The sequence below is a fragment of the Raphanus sativus genome, unplaced genomic scaffold (genome assembly GCF_000801105.2).
Source record: "Raphanus sativus cultivar WK10039 unplaced genomic scaffold, ASM80110v3 Scaffold2237, whole genome shotgun sequence".
NCBI lineage: Eukaryota > Viridiplantae > Streptophyta > Magnoliopsida > Brassicales > Brassicaceae > Raphanus > Raphanus sativus.
In genome coordinates, this window is record NW_026617546.1 from 1 (window position 1) to 16,666 (window position 16,666).

Sequence of the window (16,666 nt, forward strand, 5' to 3'; positions counted from 1 at the left end):
TTTGGCAAGCAATGTTTTTGTTCTATATAATAGCCCAACTTGGTAGAAAGACAGTGAGTCAAGCTCATTGGATGTATATAAAGAGATGGGCATGAAATCTTCTTACCATCGCAATCTCCTTTTTCTGCTTTTTCATTACCATCACAATTGATATTCAAGAAAGTTACAATAAGTTTGATATCTATTCACTCTCCAAATTTGTACCTTGATGCAAGTGTAGAGTTTTTCATACCAAAATAAAAAAAATTGTGAACTCTTTCGTTGGAACTTGGAACTTTTCCCTTCGTTTTATCTTTTACTATTCCTTCTCTATCTCAATGAGTCGTCTCATGCTTATTACTCTTTCTTTTCTGTTTTCCCACATTTCTAATTTTGGAGATACTCATGCGGCTCATACTAAACAGTTATGTCGTCCTGAACAAAGGGATGTACTTCTTGAGTTCAAGGATGAGTTTGAGACTCCGAACTCTCATGATAGTTGTTTCGTTAACAACAATTTAAATCGTCATCCGAGGATGAAGTCATGGATGTATAACAAGGACTGCTGTGATTGGGATGGTATCAAGTGCGATCTCAAATCTGGAGAAGTGATCGAGCTAGACCTTAGCTTCAGCTGCCTCCATGGCCATACTAGTCTTTTTAAGCTGAAAAATCTTCCTTCCCTAAACAGTCTTAGCCTTTCAAATAATAACTTGAGCGGTGAAGTCTTGTCCTCAATTAGAAACCTTTCTCATCTCAATTTTCTTGATCTTTCAAATAATCTTTTCAGTGGCGGGATACCTTTATCGATTGGAAACCTATCGCATCTCGCCTCTCTCGACCTTTCTGATAATTATTTTAGTGGTGAAATCTCATCTCTAACTGAAAACCTTCCGCATCTCACCACTCTTGACCTCTCTAATAACCATTTTGTTGGTCAAATTCCATTTTCAGTCGGAAACCTTTCTCTTCTTACCATTCTCGGCCTTAGTAATAATAATTTTGATGGTGAAATCCCATCTTCTTTTGCTAGTCTAAACCGGTTGAACACCTTAATGTTTAGAGCCAATAACCTGAGCGGGAAATTTCCCACGGCGTTACTAAATCTAACAAAGCTGTCAATTTTAGGTATCTCCTATAATCATTTCACAGGCACACTTCCAGCTAATATCAATTCACTCTCCAACTTGCTTTACTTTGATGCATCTGTAAACTCTTTCTCTGGAACCCTCCCTTGTGCTTTCTTTGCAATTTCTTCTCTGAGATATCTTGATATGAGCAATAACCAACTCAATGGCACTCTTGAGTTCGGTAATGTATCTTCATCATCTAATAATCTAGTGTCCTTATTCCTTGGTAATAACAACTTCAGAGGGCCCATCCCAAGATCCATTTCCAAATTAGCCAACCTTGTGATTCTTAATATTTCCAATTACAACGTCCAAGGCGGCCCAGTTGATTTTAGTATTTTCTCGCCTATCAAGGGGCTCACCCAGCTTTACATATCCCATTTGAACACCACCACTACTATTGACTTGAATGCAGTCCTATCCTTGCATCTCAAGTCTATATCTATCTTGGATCTCTCAGGGAATCGTGTTTCAACCACAAACAAAAGTTCAGTCGCAAACCAACCTTTGCAACGGTTGAGTAGTTTGTCTCTATCAGATTGCGGTATCACCGAGTTTCCGGAGATTTTAACAAGACTAGAGAATGGATTAATGACCGAGCTACACATTCCCAACAACAAAATCAAAGGTCAGGTGCCTGGATGGTTATGGACGCTAATACGTTACGTGAATCTTTCCAACAACACTTTCAATGGCTTTGAAACACCAACAACAAAATCACCATCATCAGTGACTTACTTGTTCGCCTCCAATAATAATTTCACGGGCGAGATTCCCTCCTTCATATGTACGCTGGACACTCTAGACACTCTCGATTTATCCAACAACAACTTCAACGGCCCTATCCCTCGTTGCATTGGAAACCTCAAGAGTAATCTCTCGCGTCTCATCCTTCGTCAAAATCGTCTTAGTGGAAGTCTTCCGGAAAACATATATGGAAATCTAATCTCGCTCGACGTCGGTAATAACCAGCTGGTAGGGAAGCTCCCAAGATCGCTAATCCACTCCTCTACTCTCGAAGTTCTTAACGTGGAAAGCAACATGATCAACGACTCGTTTCCGTTTTGGTTGACTTCTCTCCAAAACCTGCAGATTCTTGTCCTACGGTCCAACGCATTCCACGGATCCATACAACAGCAAACTCGGTTCGCCAAGCTCCGGATCATGGACATATCGCGGAATAACTTCAGCGGAACGCTGCCATCAGTTTTCTTCTCGAGCTGGACTGCAATGTCCACGCTCGACGAAGAACAAGATGAAGAAATGTACATGGGATCAGGATATTACCACGATTCGATGGTTTTGATGAATAAAGGCGTAGCGATGGAGCTGGTGCGTATCCTGAAAATATACACTGCGGTCGATTTCTCCGGAAACAAACTGGAAGGAGAGATCCCAAACTCCATCGGTCTACTGAAAGAGCTTCGTGTGCTAAACTTGTCGAGCAACGCTTTCTCCCGACGCATCCCACCGTCTTTGGGGGACCTGAAAGCGCTCGAGTCGCTCGATGTTTCCAGGAACAAGCTCTCAGGTGGGATTCCGCAAGAGCTAGGAAGTCTCTCGTACCTTTCGCACATGAACTTCTCTCATAACCACCTCGCGGGTTTGGTACCTGGGGGCACTCAGTTTCGGACGCAAGTTTGCTCTTCTTTTGACAACAACGATGGACTTTTCGGCCCTTCTCTTGATGTTGTTTGCAGACGCACCAATCCGGAAGGGGATGAAACGCTGGAGCCAGAGGGAGAAGATGAGGAAGAGGTGTTGAGTTGGGTGGCAGCCGCGGTTGGTTTCGTACCTGGTATTATCTTTGGATTTACGATTGGGTGCATGCTGATTTCTTACAGACCAGAGTGGTTCGTCAACATTTTTGGCCCAAGCAGACGCAGAAGGAGAAGCACCGCAGCTCGTTAAAAAAAGGTAAAATATGTTACTGAATCTGCAAAAATGTATATTATAATCAGATAATTCCAGATGAATGGATGGATAAACGGGATTAGTACTTGGTAATTGCTTTCTGTTTGTAGAACCTTCATAAACCCAAGTTGAAGAGTCTCAAAGAATAAAATCAAGCAACCAAACATAATGGACTGAAGAGAAAGAAGCTTGGGGAGCAAAAAAAAATACACTTATAAAATATGCAAAAATATAGCTAGGTAAATATTTTAAATAAATCAAGCAACCATTTCAAAGTTTTTATTTTACTCTCAAGATTTATATTTGCTCATTTTTTGTATGTGTAATCTTGATTCCAATTATATACGCATGTGGTTTTCATATTGATGATTACTACATCGGTAAATAGAATAGTAAGTTGTAATAACAGTAAGCTTGAAGAAAATCCCCAAACTTGAAGATCCGGCTCAGTGCTCAATCACTGGACTTAAGGTAGAGAAACAATATAACTATGACATTTCCTGTTAATGGCAGAGCATACCTTAGACACACGCGAACTTCAGGTCATAACTTTGGATTACAGAAGAGAATGTCAACAAAACAATGTTGTGGATTGACTCACCACCTCAGATATTGATGATACGAATGGCTCTGCACATCAGGCATACAGGATTGTCTGGAGATGCCTGAGAAGATGGTCAGGAGATCAACCGGGGGACAACCCTGTGGAGAAAGAAGCCCTCCAGATAGAAAAAAGCCATTTTGTTCTCAAGTTTCTAAGGTTGTCTCATTTTTTTAGAAACACCAAACGAATCAAGGGACCAATCATTTTCAATTTCACAAAGAACTCTTTGGTTATTTGATTAAAACAAGTTACATGATTGATAACAGATTCTGCCTATTACAAAGTCTCGTAAAATTCCAAACAATTTTGATATAAATAAAATAAACAGAGAACTGGTAAAAGAAAAACAGAGTAAAGATACCTTGAGAGTACTCCTATGTCAAAGCTTCTCAGTTAATCTAATCATGAAAGAGTTAACAGCAGAAGCATCTAAGACGATCCACGAAGACTCAAACAGCTCATGAAAGTAATCAGCTCTACTCTCTTGAGCTGCTTTTCTAAACGCATTACCAAACGCATTCCCTCTTACTGCACCAAGTCTCGGCTTCCCACAAACTCCAACCACAAGTATCTTCCCTAATTGCTGAGATGCGCAGGCACATAGCATCGGTTTCATCCTAGCTCCTTTCTCCCTCAAAGCATCCATTAGAAAGTAACAGAACTTTGTCAAAGCCTGAGGATATCCCAAATACTTAGCGTCAATGGAATCCTCAACCTTCACCCATCTGAACTTCCTTCCACTTCTGATGCATCCGGTCTTGGTGATTGCTGCGCTTCCTTGTCTTAGAATCGCTCTTTGAACCTTGATTGCTTGCTGCATCCCGGAACGAAGCTTATCAAGATTGTTCAACGACAAAGCATCATAAGCCTCTCCAAACTGCTGCGAAGCAGAGGAGCCACCTGAACCAAGAAACGATTCAAGAAGCGCTGTAATCCCGTAGACAACATCAGCGGCAGAGACCCTTGAGCTGTATCCATGAAGCCGCAGGAAACTCCTGTAGTAGAAATCGTTTAGACCATACTCAGGCAAAAACCGATCAAACTCTTGCTTCATTTTCCTCTTCACCTCGTTGTTCATGTAAGGAAACTTCTGCTGGCACTCGATAAGCGCAAACCCCATACGCGCCAGAAGAAGCTTAAGCTTCTTGATCCCGTTATCACTCCACGTCTTGAGCTTCGTCGCGATGTACGAGGAACAGAGCATGGAGTCAAACAAGTTCCACTCTCTCAGCAGCATAAGCCTAGGCTCTTCTTCGTAAGAGATTCTCGAACAGTCCGGTGCTCGAACCTTGGTTCCGTCTTTCAAAGTAACGGAAGTGACCTTGTCTATGTTCCCGGAGCTGTTGATGTGTTGCTCAAGCTCCATCACCGCAGCTTGGTATCTCTCGTCGGTTAGCCTCTCGTGAACGAACTGATCAGTCAAGGAAACACAAGCCAGCCACAGAAGCTCGTTAGTGTTCTTCCTCAACATATGAGACAGCTCAAAAAGCAAACACCCGGATGGCTTCCCGTGGAAAGTCCCCATCTTGTAGTAATCCCTCTTTAGCTTCTTGAAAAGCTTCACACCATCATCATCATCCGTCTTCCTCCTCTTACTTGGCCTATCACCATCTCCATCATCACTCTCCTCCTCCTCCTCCTCCTCCTCCTCATCACTTTCGTCTTCACTCTCGCTTCCATCTCCTCTCTCTTGATGCATCTGATAACTCTCGTTAGCCAACTTCAACACATGGAAATCATAAGCGAGATCCGCTTGCCTCTCATCATCATCAGTGTGAAGCACAACAACCCTCTCATTGCCATCACTCAAGTTATGCAAATGAATAGGCCTATGACTATCCACCACAAAGACACGAGCTTTAGGACCCAGCTTAAGCACTAGCCTCAAATCACGGTGACAGCCCCAGTTAATCAAGAGTATAGTCACGGGAGTCTCCGAGGAAGAGCACAGCCCAGGACCCGCGTACTTGTGGATCTCGAGAAACGAGGAGACGGGGAAGCACGAGTACTGGATCGAATCCGATTCGAGGATGTGAGTGATGACCTTGAGGGCGCAGATCGAGTCCACGTCGGATGAGGAAGGGAATATCAGAAGAGGGTTCTGGGAACCGGAGGAGGCGGCTGATTCGCGGAGCTTGGCGTAAAAGGATTCTACTTTCTGGATCCTCACCATGTCCGTGAGATTGGGTTTCGCTCAAAACTTGGATTCGGATTGTGAAGAGAAAAGCCCTAAATCGAACCCTAATTTCTCCAGAAATGGAGGTGGAATCTACCGAAAGCAGTGCCCAGAATAGGATTAAGAGAGAGGGAGAGAAGAAAGCAAAAGCTAAAGTACCTGAGATTCGAGTTCTGTTTAAAGACAATCACATCAACAAAATGAAGAAAGATGGAGAGAGAGAGAGAGAGAAAGTGTGAGGAAGATGAAGATCTGGTTGAGGTATATGTTCTTCTGCTGATGAAATGTTTTTTGAGTATTTTTGCGGGTTAAACTCTTTGAATTTCGAAATGTTTTTGATCGACCGCCAAAACTTTGACGTTGGCGCTGAAGGAGGGAAGGATCCAAAAAAATTTGGGTATTTTTGTGGATCGCATCTATAGACTAGGAGTGATCCGGACCATCCGTTTATACAACTTGCCTTAAAACTTAAAAGTTAGATGTTCATTTTTTTTCAGACACTTGCGACTAATCAAAAGTTAAAGGAGCGAATACAATTAACCAGCTGTCTTTTTTATAACGTCGTCTTAAAGCACCATGTACAAAAATGTAGAACAAAACCAAAACAATAACACCAGAAAGGAAATTATATCACCAACTCAACCTTAGAGGAAGGGTCTATGATATTTACACATTAAAAATCAACTTACTATCTATGGAATTGACCCTACAAAAGTTTGTACACCAGAATTTCCCATTTCATAAAAGAACAAATATTGAATAGATATTTGGAGGACGAATTCGACCGTCTTTGGAGGAGGTTTTGTTTTCGACTTCCAACCAGGATTCTGTACCTACGGTTCCATTGGGATGAACCAGATTCTATCGGGATGAACCAGATTCCATCTCCACTTCATGCAAAGTTTAATATCTTGCTTTGTGCAATGAAAAACTCTCTACAGCTGGGTTATATTTCTATGGTCTTTGAATCGGATTGTCTACAACTAGTCAAGCTGATAAGTGAAGATGAAGATTGGCCAAGTTTGGTTTCTGAAATGAATGAGTTTACCTTTTTGGTTTATGAGTTTAATGTTTTTCTATCTTTTTCATAGTTTGCATTAGTAATGTAAGAGCCGACCTCCTTGTTAAAGAAGTTCGCCTCAAAAATTCTATTTTCTTTCATGTAAACTCTTCGATTCCGACGTGATTAACTCTACAAGATAACTTTTCATCTTGAATTAATAAAACATAGTGTTTGTAGTAAAAAAAGAATAGATATTTGGAGGCTTGGATGAATTTAGATATGTCCACATTTATCTAGAATCAAAGAATCGTACTAAATTGAACCAAAAATAATATTCTGTAAATTGAAATGATATTTGTAATATTTTAAAATAAAATATTCTAAATTTTGAATTTTCAGAATATTTTTATCCGAAATACTTTAAACTAACTGAATTATCCAAACTTTATCTGAAACTTTGAAAAATCTATTTAATGCAGAAAGATAAATTTCTAAATTTTTAATTCGAACTAATAAAAAACATAAACTGAATAGAAAACGAATGAGATCTGAAATAATTTCAAGTATTAGTTGGTTTCCAGTTTTATTATTTGAACCGAAAAATTGAAATACCTGAATTAAAACTGAATCGAATTTTTTAAAAATGCAGACAAATCTTAAATCTCTAGAACCGAAGCTAATGGTTTATGTGGAAATTTCTCAAGACAAGTGGCACGACTGATTGACGAAAACGTAGACAAGTCAACGAAATCCGACGAGTTGACAAGTCAAAGTCCCACCAGCGTTTCTTTCTTCCTCTTCTTAAAGAGAACCACTGGAAAAAACATAACCCATTACTCCAACACAAACTAAAAAAAAGGATATGATGATCCTAAGCCATTGTTATTGCGTTTCTGGTTTTATGTATATATATGTATCCTTCTTAATCCACACGCTCGCTTCTCCTACGTTCCACACTTGCCGCCACGACCAGAGGGATGCTCTTTTGGAGTTGAAAGACGAGTTTCCAGTTGACGAGTCTACTAATACATGGATAGCTTCGTGGAATAAGAGCAGTGATTGTTGTCACTGGAAGGGTGTCACCTGTGATGGAAAATATGGCCAAGTGATATCACTGGAACTAAATGAGACCTTTCTCAACAGCTCTTTGAAAAGTAGCAGCAGCCTTTTCAGACTTCAATATCTTCGTCACCTAAACCTTAGCAGTTGCAATCTCCATGGAGAGATTTCTTCTTCATTAGGTAACCTTTCTCGTCTCACTTCCGTTGACTTTTCTTATAATAAACTGGTCGGCGCTATTCCAGTTTCATTAGCCAAGTTAACAAAGCTTTCCTATCTTAGCCTCACCTCTAATAACTTCACATCCACGCTTCCACCAGACTTGAGTGGATTCCACAACTTAGAGTATTTTGATGTCAGTAAAAACTCATTTATCGGGCCTTTCCCTAAATCCTTGTTCTCGATTCCTTCGTTACAATCTGTAAATTTGGGAGATAACCAGTTCACAGGACCTATAGAGTTTGTGAATACATCTTCATCTAAGCTTCATTTTCTTGGTCTTTCCCGTAACAAATTTGAAGGCCTAATCCCTGAATCTATATCTAAATTTCTCAACCTCAGACAATTATATATGAGCCGAAACAATATAACAGGGTCAATTCCTAGATCTATATCAAAGTTGGTCCACCTCACAGATTTACATCTTTCCAACAACAAGTTAAAAGGCCAAGTGCCAAGTTTCTTATGGAGACTGACAACGATGACTCTTTCTCACAATCATTTCACCAGTTTTCAAAACTCTTCACAGGAAACACTGATCCAAATACTGGATCTAAGTTATAATTCATTTCAAGGACCGTTTCCTCATTGGATCTGCAACTGCAAGCATAAAGGGTTGAGATATTTAGATTTGTCCAGCAATCTCTTCAATGGCTCGATTCCTCCATGTTTAAGCAACTCTATTGTCTCTCTTACGGAGCTAAGTCTACGTAACAATAGCTTCAGTGGACTTCTTCCAGATATATTCGTCGATGCTACCAAGTTACGATCATTAGACGTTAGTCGCAATCAGTTGGAAGGAAAGTTCCCAAACTCTTTGATAAATTGCAAAGCTCTACAACTTTTGAACGTGGAAAGCAACGGAATCAACGACGAGTTTCCGTATTGGTTAGGATCTCTACCGTCACTAAACGTTCTCATACTCAGATCGAACGAGTTCCACGGGCCGTTGTATAATCGCCACGTGTCCTCCAGCGGGTTTCGGAGTTTGAGAGTGATCGATGTTTCGCGTAACGACTTCTCCGGAACTCTCCCGCCTCGCTATTTTTCCAGCTGGCGCGCGATGACCACGTTGACCGAAGGAAAAAATTATGACTACGTGGTAAACTTCGTCAAGTATTATTCTAGCTACCTGCTGCTCTATCGCTCGATGGAGATGGTGAACAAAGGAGTGGAGACGAGGTTCGAACGCATCCAAAAAGACTTCAGAGCCATTGACTTTTCTGGAAACAGAATCCACGGCGAGATTCCTGAATCTTTGTCCCTTTTGAAAGGACTGCGTCTACTCAACTTGTCAGGTAACGCCTTCGCAAGTGATATCCCACGGTCCTTGGCGAATTTGACGAATCTTGAGGCACTAGACCTCTCGAGAAATAAACTGTCAGGTCAGATCCCTCGAGATCTTGGTGAACTCTCCTTTCTGTCATACGTGAACTTCTCTCATAATCTTCTCCACGGTCCAGTGCCACGAGGCACACAGATTCAGAGGCAGGAGTGTTCTTCGTTCTTGGACAACCCTGGACTCTACGGACTTGAAGAGATCTGTCAGCAAACCTATAGCTTGAATCCTACGACAATACAGCAAGTCCAAGAACATTCGGAGACAGAGGAACAAATGTTCAGCTGGTTAGCAGCCGGAATAGCCTATGGACCTGGTGTATTCTGTGGATTGGTAATCGGACATATTTTCCTTTCACACAATCATGCATGGTTCATAAAAACCTTTGGTCGAAGAAAACGAGTCTCTACAAGGACTCGTTGATTCTTCGTGTGTTTTCCAAAGTTCTAGTTTGTGTGTGTGTGTTGTTTTAATGTAATTCCTGTTTACTGTTTTTGTAGTAAATATATCTTGTAAGTTTTGTGTTCAATAAAAATTTATGCGTTAGTTTTCTAGTTACTGTATTTGGTGTAATATAAACCCTTCAACAAAAAAGAGACATGACGTTATATATGCCAAAGTTATTGCCAAATTGAGTTCACGCTTAGCTCAAGCTTTATAGATACAAGAAGAAAGATTAACAAACAATCAGTGTAAACATAGACAACTTCTTGAAGATCGTAGGAGAGCTAAGTCATCTTAGTATTAAAGTGCCATAGGAACTACAACTAGTGCTACTTTTTAATGCTTTACCAGTGAGGTATGACCAGTTGAAGATGTTATAAGTTTTAAGGAAAAGGAAGTAAAAACAGATTAGGGGATCTACATGTTCCAAGTTGCTCAAAAAAAAAAAAAAAAAAAGATCTACATGTTCCAAGTTTTGCCTCCCTCAAAAAGTTTATAAACATTAGAGTATGATCAGTTGAAGATGTTACAAGTTTTAAGGAAAAGGAAGTAAAAACAGACTAGGATCTACATGTTCCAAGTTTTGGCTCGTTGATACTTCAAATACATTTTTGATAATAAACTCAAAAGCTACAGAGCACAACGGAAATACTCCAGCGACCGATCATAATTGCAATTAGAATGAGAATACTCTAGTCTACAATACTCCATTAACCAAATTGGTGAGCCCGTACCAAGATATAATGAAACTGCAAGCAGAAGCAGGTCCAAAACTGGAACGTGCAGAATGAAAACACCAAAAGTAAAATGAAAAATCACAAAACATACATACAAAAGCTATAGTATATAAGTTTTATGACTGATATGCCTTATTCCCATCTAAAGTTACTCGACCGTCTGATCATTAAGATTACAACACACATTGATTTCTCGATAACTATACACACAATTATTCCCGAAACAAACGTTTTCCCTTCTCATTTTCCTCCAAAGCCAAAGCAGCAACACTGTCAATTACAGAAAAAAAAAAAAAACAAATTTACAAAAGAAAAAATGTTTTCAGTGAGAAGCAAGGAGCTTGAAGGAGGGAGTGTCTTACTTTGGAACTGCTAGAAGGGCTTTTACGGGAGCTGGCGTGAGTCGGCGTTCTGGAAGATCCACTCACATTATTAGCTCCAGTGCTCCTCTCTTCACGGACTTTGTTGAAAATGTGTGTATATCCATCAGCTGACGCCGGATTATTCTCATCCCAATCACCGAATTTCGGCACCACCGTCACTTTTTCAGGCTGTAAAAACATTTTGAAACCGTTAAATTCCAGTTTATTATGGAATTCCAACTTAAAATCAATTGGTCATATAACCTTTATAACCCTTAAATTCTCGACATGAGATATTTTATCCATAATAGATTTTAGATAATTAGACAAATAGTTGTGGAACACAAAAGCCTCAAAAAGTGAGATCTTACGCTTTCGTCAGGTCTAAGGTTTGGTTTGGGCTTTGATCTTGCAGCGCCGCCATCATATGAGTTCTTATGCAATGGGGACTTATTATCGTAGCTATTGTTCTGAGAAGACTTTCCTTGTCTTTTCTCGTTTGATGAACTCCCACTACCATCACCACCACCACCAAACTGCTTCAGCTCGCTCTCTTCTCGGCTTCTCGTCCCTTCGCGCGACTTTCTAACCGGGTGGTCAACAACTTCCTCAGGTTTGGTCCTCGAATCCGAGTTATACTCCGGGTCGTTCGGGTTCGTTACTCTACTCCCTGGGGCGGCGCGTCCTTTACGCGCTTTCTCAAAGTAAGCCGTGTAAGGAACATTCTCCTCTCCTTCCCAGTTCCCAAACTTTGGAACATTCGAACGCTCCTTTGCAATTTTAATTACATAGAAACAAAATTCAAAATCAGCTCTCAACAACAAAACAAAAGGGTATAATCGGAATAACGAACTCTAGAGAACGATTCTTATTACAGAACAAGATTTGCAACAAGACAAACATCTCTTTTGCAGTTTCCTTGTCACTAAGATATTTTCTTATCTAATCTAGCAAAATCAGAATTTGAATCGAATCGTGATTTTTCAGAGAAACTTACTGCCATGAGAGAAGCTAGTCCAGAGAGAGGATACCTTTAGGAAGAAAGAGAGATGATATGTGATAAGGAGAATTGACGAAGAAGAAGAAAGAGAAGAGGTTTATCAAACGTTGACTAGTGTGATACTTGACTTTTCAATTCTATTGTCTTTGCCTCACTTCATTTTCTAATTATTTTTTCAGATGAGAAGAATAATACTAGTAATATATTATTTTCCTGTAAAATAGTTTTTGTGTGAAAAACACTCAACGCCGTTACCGTTAGTGGCGGCTTGATGGCCATGTTATAATGTTTCCTCTTAAAGTTGTAATTAATTATCTATGGTTTATTTGTACGATTTAGATCAGCCGTGGGTCTAAATTTAGTGATAATAGTAGAAATTGGTGGATTTCTTTTTGTTCTGTGTAAACGAGTGTATACATGATGTTGCAAAACTGATTTAGTATAAATTTTGTTATTTTTCATATTTAAACTAGTAATAAGTTTTACAGTTTTAACTGATTCTTGTCAAAAGTTCTGTATTTCCTTTTTTAATTTTATCAGAGGGACTGAGGGAGTTAGGTTTTTAACACTTTTTCTTTAAACTATATCCACCCGTTTATGTCAAAAATCATAATATATGATAAGTTTGTTTTTCTAGTGGGTTTTCTCTGATTTCTCTTTGTTTGTTGTTGGAAGATTTCTTCAACTTTTTATATATATTTGAAACAGGTGTTTGATTTGGAGTGGGATAGTGTAGTTTTTTGTGGTTGCTGGTTATAGAAAAATTTTAATGTCTAAGATTAACAGATTTATGAGTGGTTAATATTTCTAAAGTTGATTGTTTTTTTCAAATGTTTGCAATGGATAAGCGGTAATGGCCATACCATGTCGCCTAAAGAGGATGAACTAGAAAAAAAAAAGAGGATGAACTGTTCGATATGCAAGACTTTTCCCGACTTTTCAGAGTTCTGTTGAAGCGAGAAAAATGTTTGCAGCCTGATAGGAATACATTGCCGACATAAGACTTTGCTTGCTTTATGCGCTTCTAGTTATAAACCACACGTGGTCTCAGTCCACCACACTCCACACAAGTTTTTTTTTGTCCTTTTCTTTTTGTTAATAACCAGCGACAACCACACAAGTGTCACATACTTAAGTAGTAGCATTTTTTTTTCTTCGAGAAAAGTATAGGAAATAAGGTATGGAGTGCAAATAAGATAGATTTTGTGTGTATGGAGTGCAAATACTCTACTAGATTTGAGGGGAAAATACATGATCAAGTGTCAACATGCGATTGTTTTCTTTTCTCACAAAGAAATAAAAAATATCTGAGGGGGAAAATACATGATCAATCAGCTAATTTAGTTTCACAAATTCTTGAATACTATGTCTTAACAAACAAAAATTCAAGGAAAATAAACAGAACAAAAATGACAAATTAATTTTTAACTCAAGGTGTATCTTCTGTTTAACATGTTTAACACCAAGAATTTATTAATTAAGTTTAGAAGAATATGATGGAAGATGAGTAGCGTTGATTATTCTAGTAAATCCTTGTTAACCACACTAGCTTGATTGATTCTAACTCATATATGTGGAGCAGTGGAGGTTGATTGAAAATAAGTGGTACAAAATTAAAAAAATCGCATGTATTTATATGGTGGTTAAGAATGGAAGCAGACAGAGAAAAGAGACATTCTAGTTCCTGAACATTTGGTAAACTTCTCTAACATTGCTAACTTTTGTTATATTCTGCCATAGGTACTTTATTCAAGAAAAAGAAAGATAGGAAAAGGTATGGACTTGGAAAAGATTGTAACAAATATTATTTCTTCTCCCTCGTGTAGACCCCCCTATTAGAGGAGATGGAACAGGTTTTGGTTCTGATTATCATTTTGTTGAGCTTGGCTTCATCCGGAAGATGCAGCGATGTTTATAGCAGGAACGACTTCCCGAAGGGCTTCGTCTTCGGATCAGCCGTTTCTGCTTTTCAGGTTTGGAACTAGAACTAACTCACATGGATTTTGATAATCTGAATATGGTTTTAAACTCTTAAAAAGTGGGAAGGTGCTGTTGATGAAGACGGAAGAATGCCTAGCATTTGGGATACATACGTTCACTCTAGTACATAAAATCTTTTCACTAAACATTTTAAGGTTAAACACAAAGATATTTTCTGCGGGTTAGTAACAATCAAAGTTCTTAACGTTTGCAGGTGATGGACCTACCGGAGATATAGCATGTGATGGGTATCACAAATATAAGGTTTGCCTACTGATCCAAATTTGATGACTATCATAATAATTTAGCTAGCTATAAATAATATAACATGTTGAAAACGTGACAATGCTGCAGGAGGACGTAAGGCTGATGTATAACATGGGTTTAGATGCATTCCGACTCTCTATCTCGTGGCCGCGGCTTATACCAAGTGTGTGTGTGTGTGTGTGTGTTTCTTTGCTACAACTCGAGTTTCTTACCTTCACTTGAGTTTTAAAGGCCTTTGGTTTTTCAGGTGGAAGAGGTCCTGTAAATCCAAAGGGGTTACGCTTCTACAAAGACCTCATAGATGAGCTCATAAGACACGGTAAGAATAAGATTATGCTTCTCATAACCACATTTGGTTTGATTATGTCATTTGTCTTGGAAAGAACATGAATTAATTGGTCTGTTTGGTATGAATGAGTGAGTACAGGTGTTGAACCGCATGTCACTTTGTATCACAATGATCTACCTCAGGTTCTTGAAGATGAATACGGAGGATGGATTGACAAGAAAATCATGTAAAACCAAACATTTTCTCGCAACTAAAATTTGTACTCATAAATAACTCCAAGAGTGAAGTGTGTGCTATATATCATATCTTAAATGATCTATTTGTGGCAGCGATGACTTCACGGCTTTTGCAGACGTTTGCTTCAGAGAGTTTGGCGACAAAGTGAAATCCTGGTGGACAATTAATGATCCCAATATGCTAGCTTGGGGAGGTTACGACTTGGGAGTTTTCCCTCCTATGCATTGTTCACCTCCATTTGGGATAGGCAACTGCTCCAGAGGAAACTCTTCAACTGAACCATATATTGCACTCCATAACATGTTGCTTGCACATGCATCTACCGCAAGATTGTATAAGCAAACGTATAAGGTATCATCAGCTTACACACGTATATATCCATAATCTCTTGAATGCTTAATTTTACCTCTATGTTTATCTCGTGAGATGGTGTAGGATAAGCAGCATGGATCTGTAGGTATAACTTTATTTGCATACTGGATGGTTCCCTTCACTAGCTCTGAAGAGGACAAGATCGCAACTCAAAGAGCCAAAGATTTCTTCTTAGCTTGGTTTGTTGAACACAATTTATCATCTCTAATTTCTTTTCGTTTAGTTATATATTCATCCCTTCTTAGGCTGCTCCGGCCTAAAGGGCAAGCTCGGCTCAGCCACTTGAAACATTAGCTTGAAGCCTCTAATTATTTTTTGAATTTTTTTTATATAGGAATAAATCTCCAAATTAAGGGGGAAAAATTGTAATTTTTTTTAAAGAAATGCTTATAGCCTCCAAAATCTCAGATCCAGTCAAGAATATTTTCATCTCTGAATATCCTAGGGTGTTGCACCCGTTGGTGTTTGGGGACTATCCTGATGTGATGAAGAGAACCGCGGGCGAGAGGTTACCAAGCTTTTCGAAAGAAGAATCAGAACTCGTTAAAGGCTCATCCGATTTCTTGGGACTCATTCACTATACAGCAATGTACGCGGCACACTTATCTACTAGTATCCACGCAGGAGATTTTAATTCAGACATGAATGCTTTACTACTACGTATGCTTTTCTTTCATGGGATGTGTGTGTTTATATCTACCATAGTACCATACCATATTCCGTAGCTGATTTTTTTTTGTTCATTTTGCTGGACAGCCTTTGGGAATTCTACACTGTTCAAGGTGTGTTTCCAAAAGACTGCCAATATTCAAAAGCACGTTTCTAAACCCTAACACTCTTTTCATTATTGTCATATATCTACAGTTTGATGTGCTTCCATGGGGTCTTGAAGGAGTGTTGGAATACATAAAGCAGAACTATGGCAATCCTCCTGTCTACATTCTTGAAAATGGTATTCGTCTCTCTCTCACTTGTTCTTTACTTTTATAGTTTCAAAACATTACAAAAATACTGAGAGTTTCTATATATGTAAAAAATACACAATTAGGTACACCAACTAACCAACATTCATCTCTTAACGACATCGGAAGAGTTGAATACCTTCATGCGTATATTGCTGCTGTGCTCAGTTCAGTGAGGTGTGGTGTACTATAATAATATTCTCTTTCAAGAAAAACTTGTCTCTTACGTCACAAGATTGATTTATTATGTAGGAATGGGTCAGATATAAGAGGCTATTTCCAGTGGTCGTTCATGGATTTGTACGAGTTTATCGATCCCAATTACACATATGGATTGTACTATGTGAATTTTAGCGATCCAGAACGTGCAAGATCTCCAAAAACCTCTGCTCTTTGGTATACTGCTCTTCTCCAAGGATCAACCGTTAGTTCACAAAAGCTAAAGAGCCTCTCCGTGTCTTCTTCTCCTGCTCTTTCTTTTCAGTAAAATAGAAAATAGACTCGGATATACGTAGATAAGGCAAAATGTTGCATGTATGATGTACTTATATAGTGTGGGCTTCGTCGCCTAAAGGATGTATAGACTTCCATAC

General features: G+C 39.1%; 5 protein-coding genes across 6 annotated transcripts; 3 read left to right on the forward strand and 2 right to left on the reverse strand.

The window, feature by feature from the left end:
• Positions 1 to 76: 76 nt before the first annotated feature.
• LOC108863432 (receptor-like protein 35) lies at positions 77 to 3,744 on the forward strand. 2 transcript variants are annotated; one of them, XM_056999989.1, is made up of 2 exons: positions 77 to 3,026; positions 3,537 to 3,744. In XM_056999989.1, exon 1 carries the CDS (start codon positions 318 to 320, stop codon positions 3,018 to 3,020), a length of 2,703 nt encoding a protein of 900 aa, XP_056855969.1. In that variant the 5' UTR covers positions 77 to 317; the 3' UTR covers positions 3,021 to 3,026; positions 3,537 to 3,744. The 2 variants fall into 2 exon arrangements, with proteins under 2 accessions (XP_056855969.1, XP_056855968.1); XM_056999988.1 differs by lacking the exon at positions 3,537 to 3,744 and adding an exon at positions 3,134 to 3,387.
• A 177-nt stretch (positions 3,745 to 3,921) lies between these two features.
• Positions 3,922 to 6,163, reverse strand: LOC130505393 (uncharacterized). The gene has a single exon (XM_056999990.1). It carries the CDS (start codon positions 5,798 to 5,800, stop codon positions 4,007 to 4,009), a length of 1,794 nt encoding a protein of 597 aa, XP_056855970.1. The 5' UTR covers positions 5,801 to 6,163; the 3' UTR covers positions 3,922 to 4,006.
• A 1,460-nt stretch (positions 6,164 to 7,623) lies between these two features.
• Positions 7,624 to 9,981, forward strand: LOC130505392 (receptor-like protein 11). The gene has a single exon (XM_056999986.1). The coding sequence runs from the start codon at positions 7,669 to 7,671 to the stop codon at positions 9,844 to 9,846; it is 2,178 nt and encodes a 725-aa protein (XP_056855966.1). The 5' UTR covers positions 7,624 to 7,668; the 3' UTR covers positions 9,847 to 9,981.
• LOC108862607 (beta-glucosidase 3) lies at positions 7,915 to 16,660 on the forward strand. Its single transcript, XM_056999987.1, has 15 exons — positions 7,915 to 8,047; positions 13,549 to 13,661; positions 13,793 to 13,939; positions 14,006 to 14,069; positions 14,161 to 14,210; positions 14,301 to 14,376; positions 14,461 to 14,532; positions 14,641 to 14,728; positions 14,832 to 15,090; positions 15,175 to 15,290; positions 15,557 to 15,771; positions 15,868 to 15,893; positions 15,976 to 16,063; positions 16,160 to 16,250; positions 16,326 to 16,660. Exons 3-15 carry the CDS (start codon positions 13,811 to 13,813, stop codon positions 16,558 to 16,560), a joined length of 1,509 nt encoding a protein of 502 aa, XP_056855967.1. The 5' UTR covers positions 7,915 to 8,047; positions 13,549 to 13,661; positions 13,793 to 13,810; the 3' UTR covers positions 16,561 to 16,660.
• LOC108862608 (RPM1-interacting protein 4) lies at positions 10,578 to 12,124 on the reverse strand. Its single transcript, XM_018636795.2, has 4 exons — positions 11,964 to 12,124; positions 11,338 to 11,736; positions 10,967 to 11,155; positions 10,578 to 10,874 (listed from the first exon to the last, which is right to left on the reverse strand). The coding sequence occupies exons 1-4, from the start codon at positions 11,967 to 11,969 to the stop codon at positions 10,845 to 10,847; spliced, it is 624 nt and encodes a 207-aa protein (XP_018492297.2). The 5' UTR covers positions 11,970 to 12,124; the 3' UTR covers positions 10,578 to 10,844.
• Positions 16,661 to 16,666: the final 6 nt, after the last annotated feature.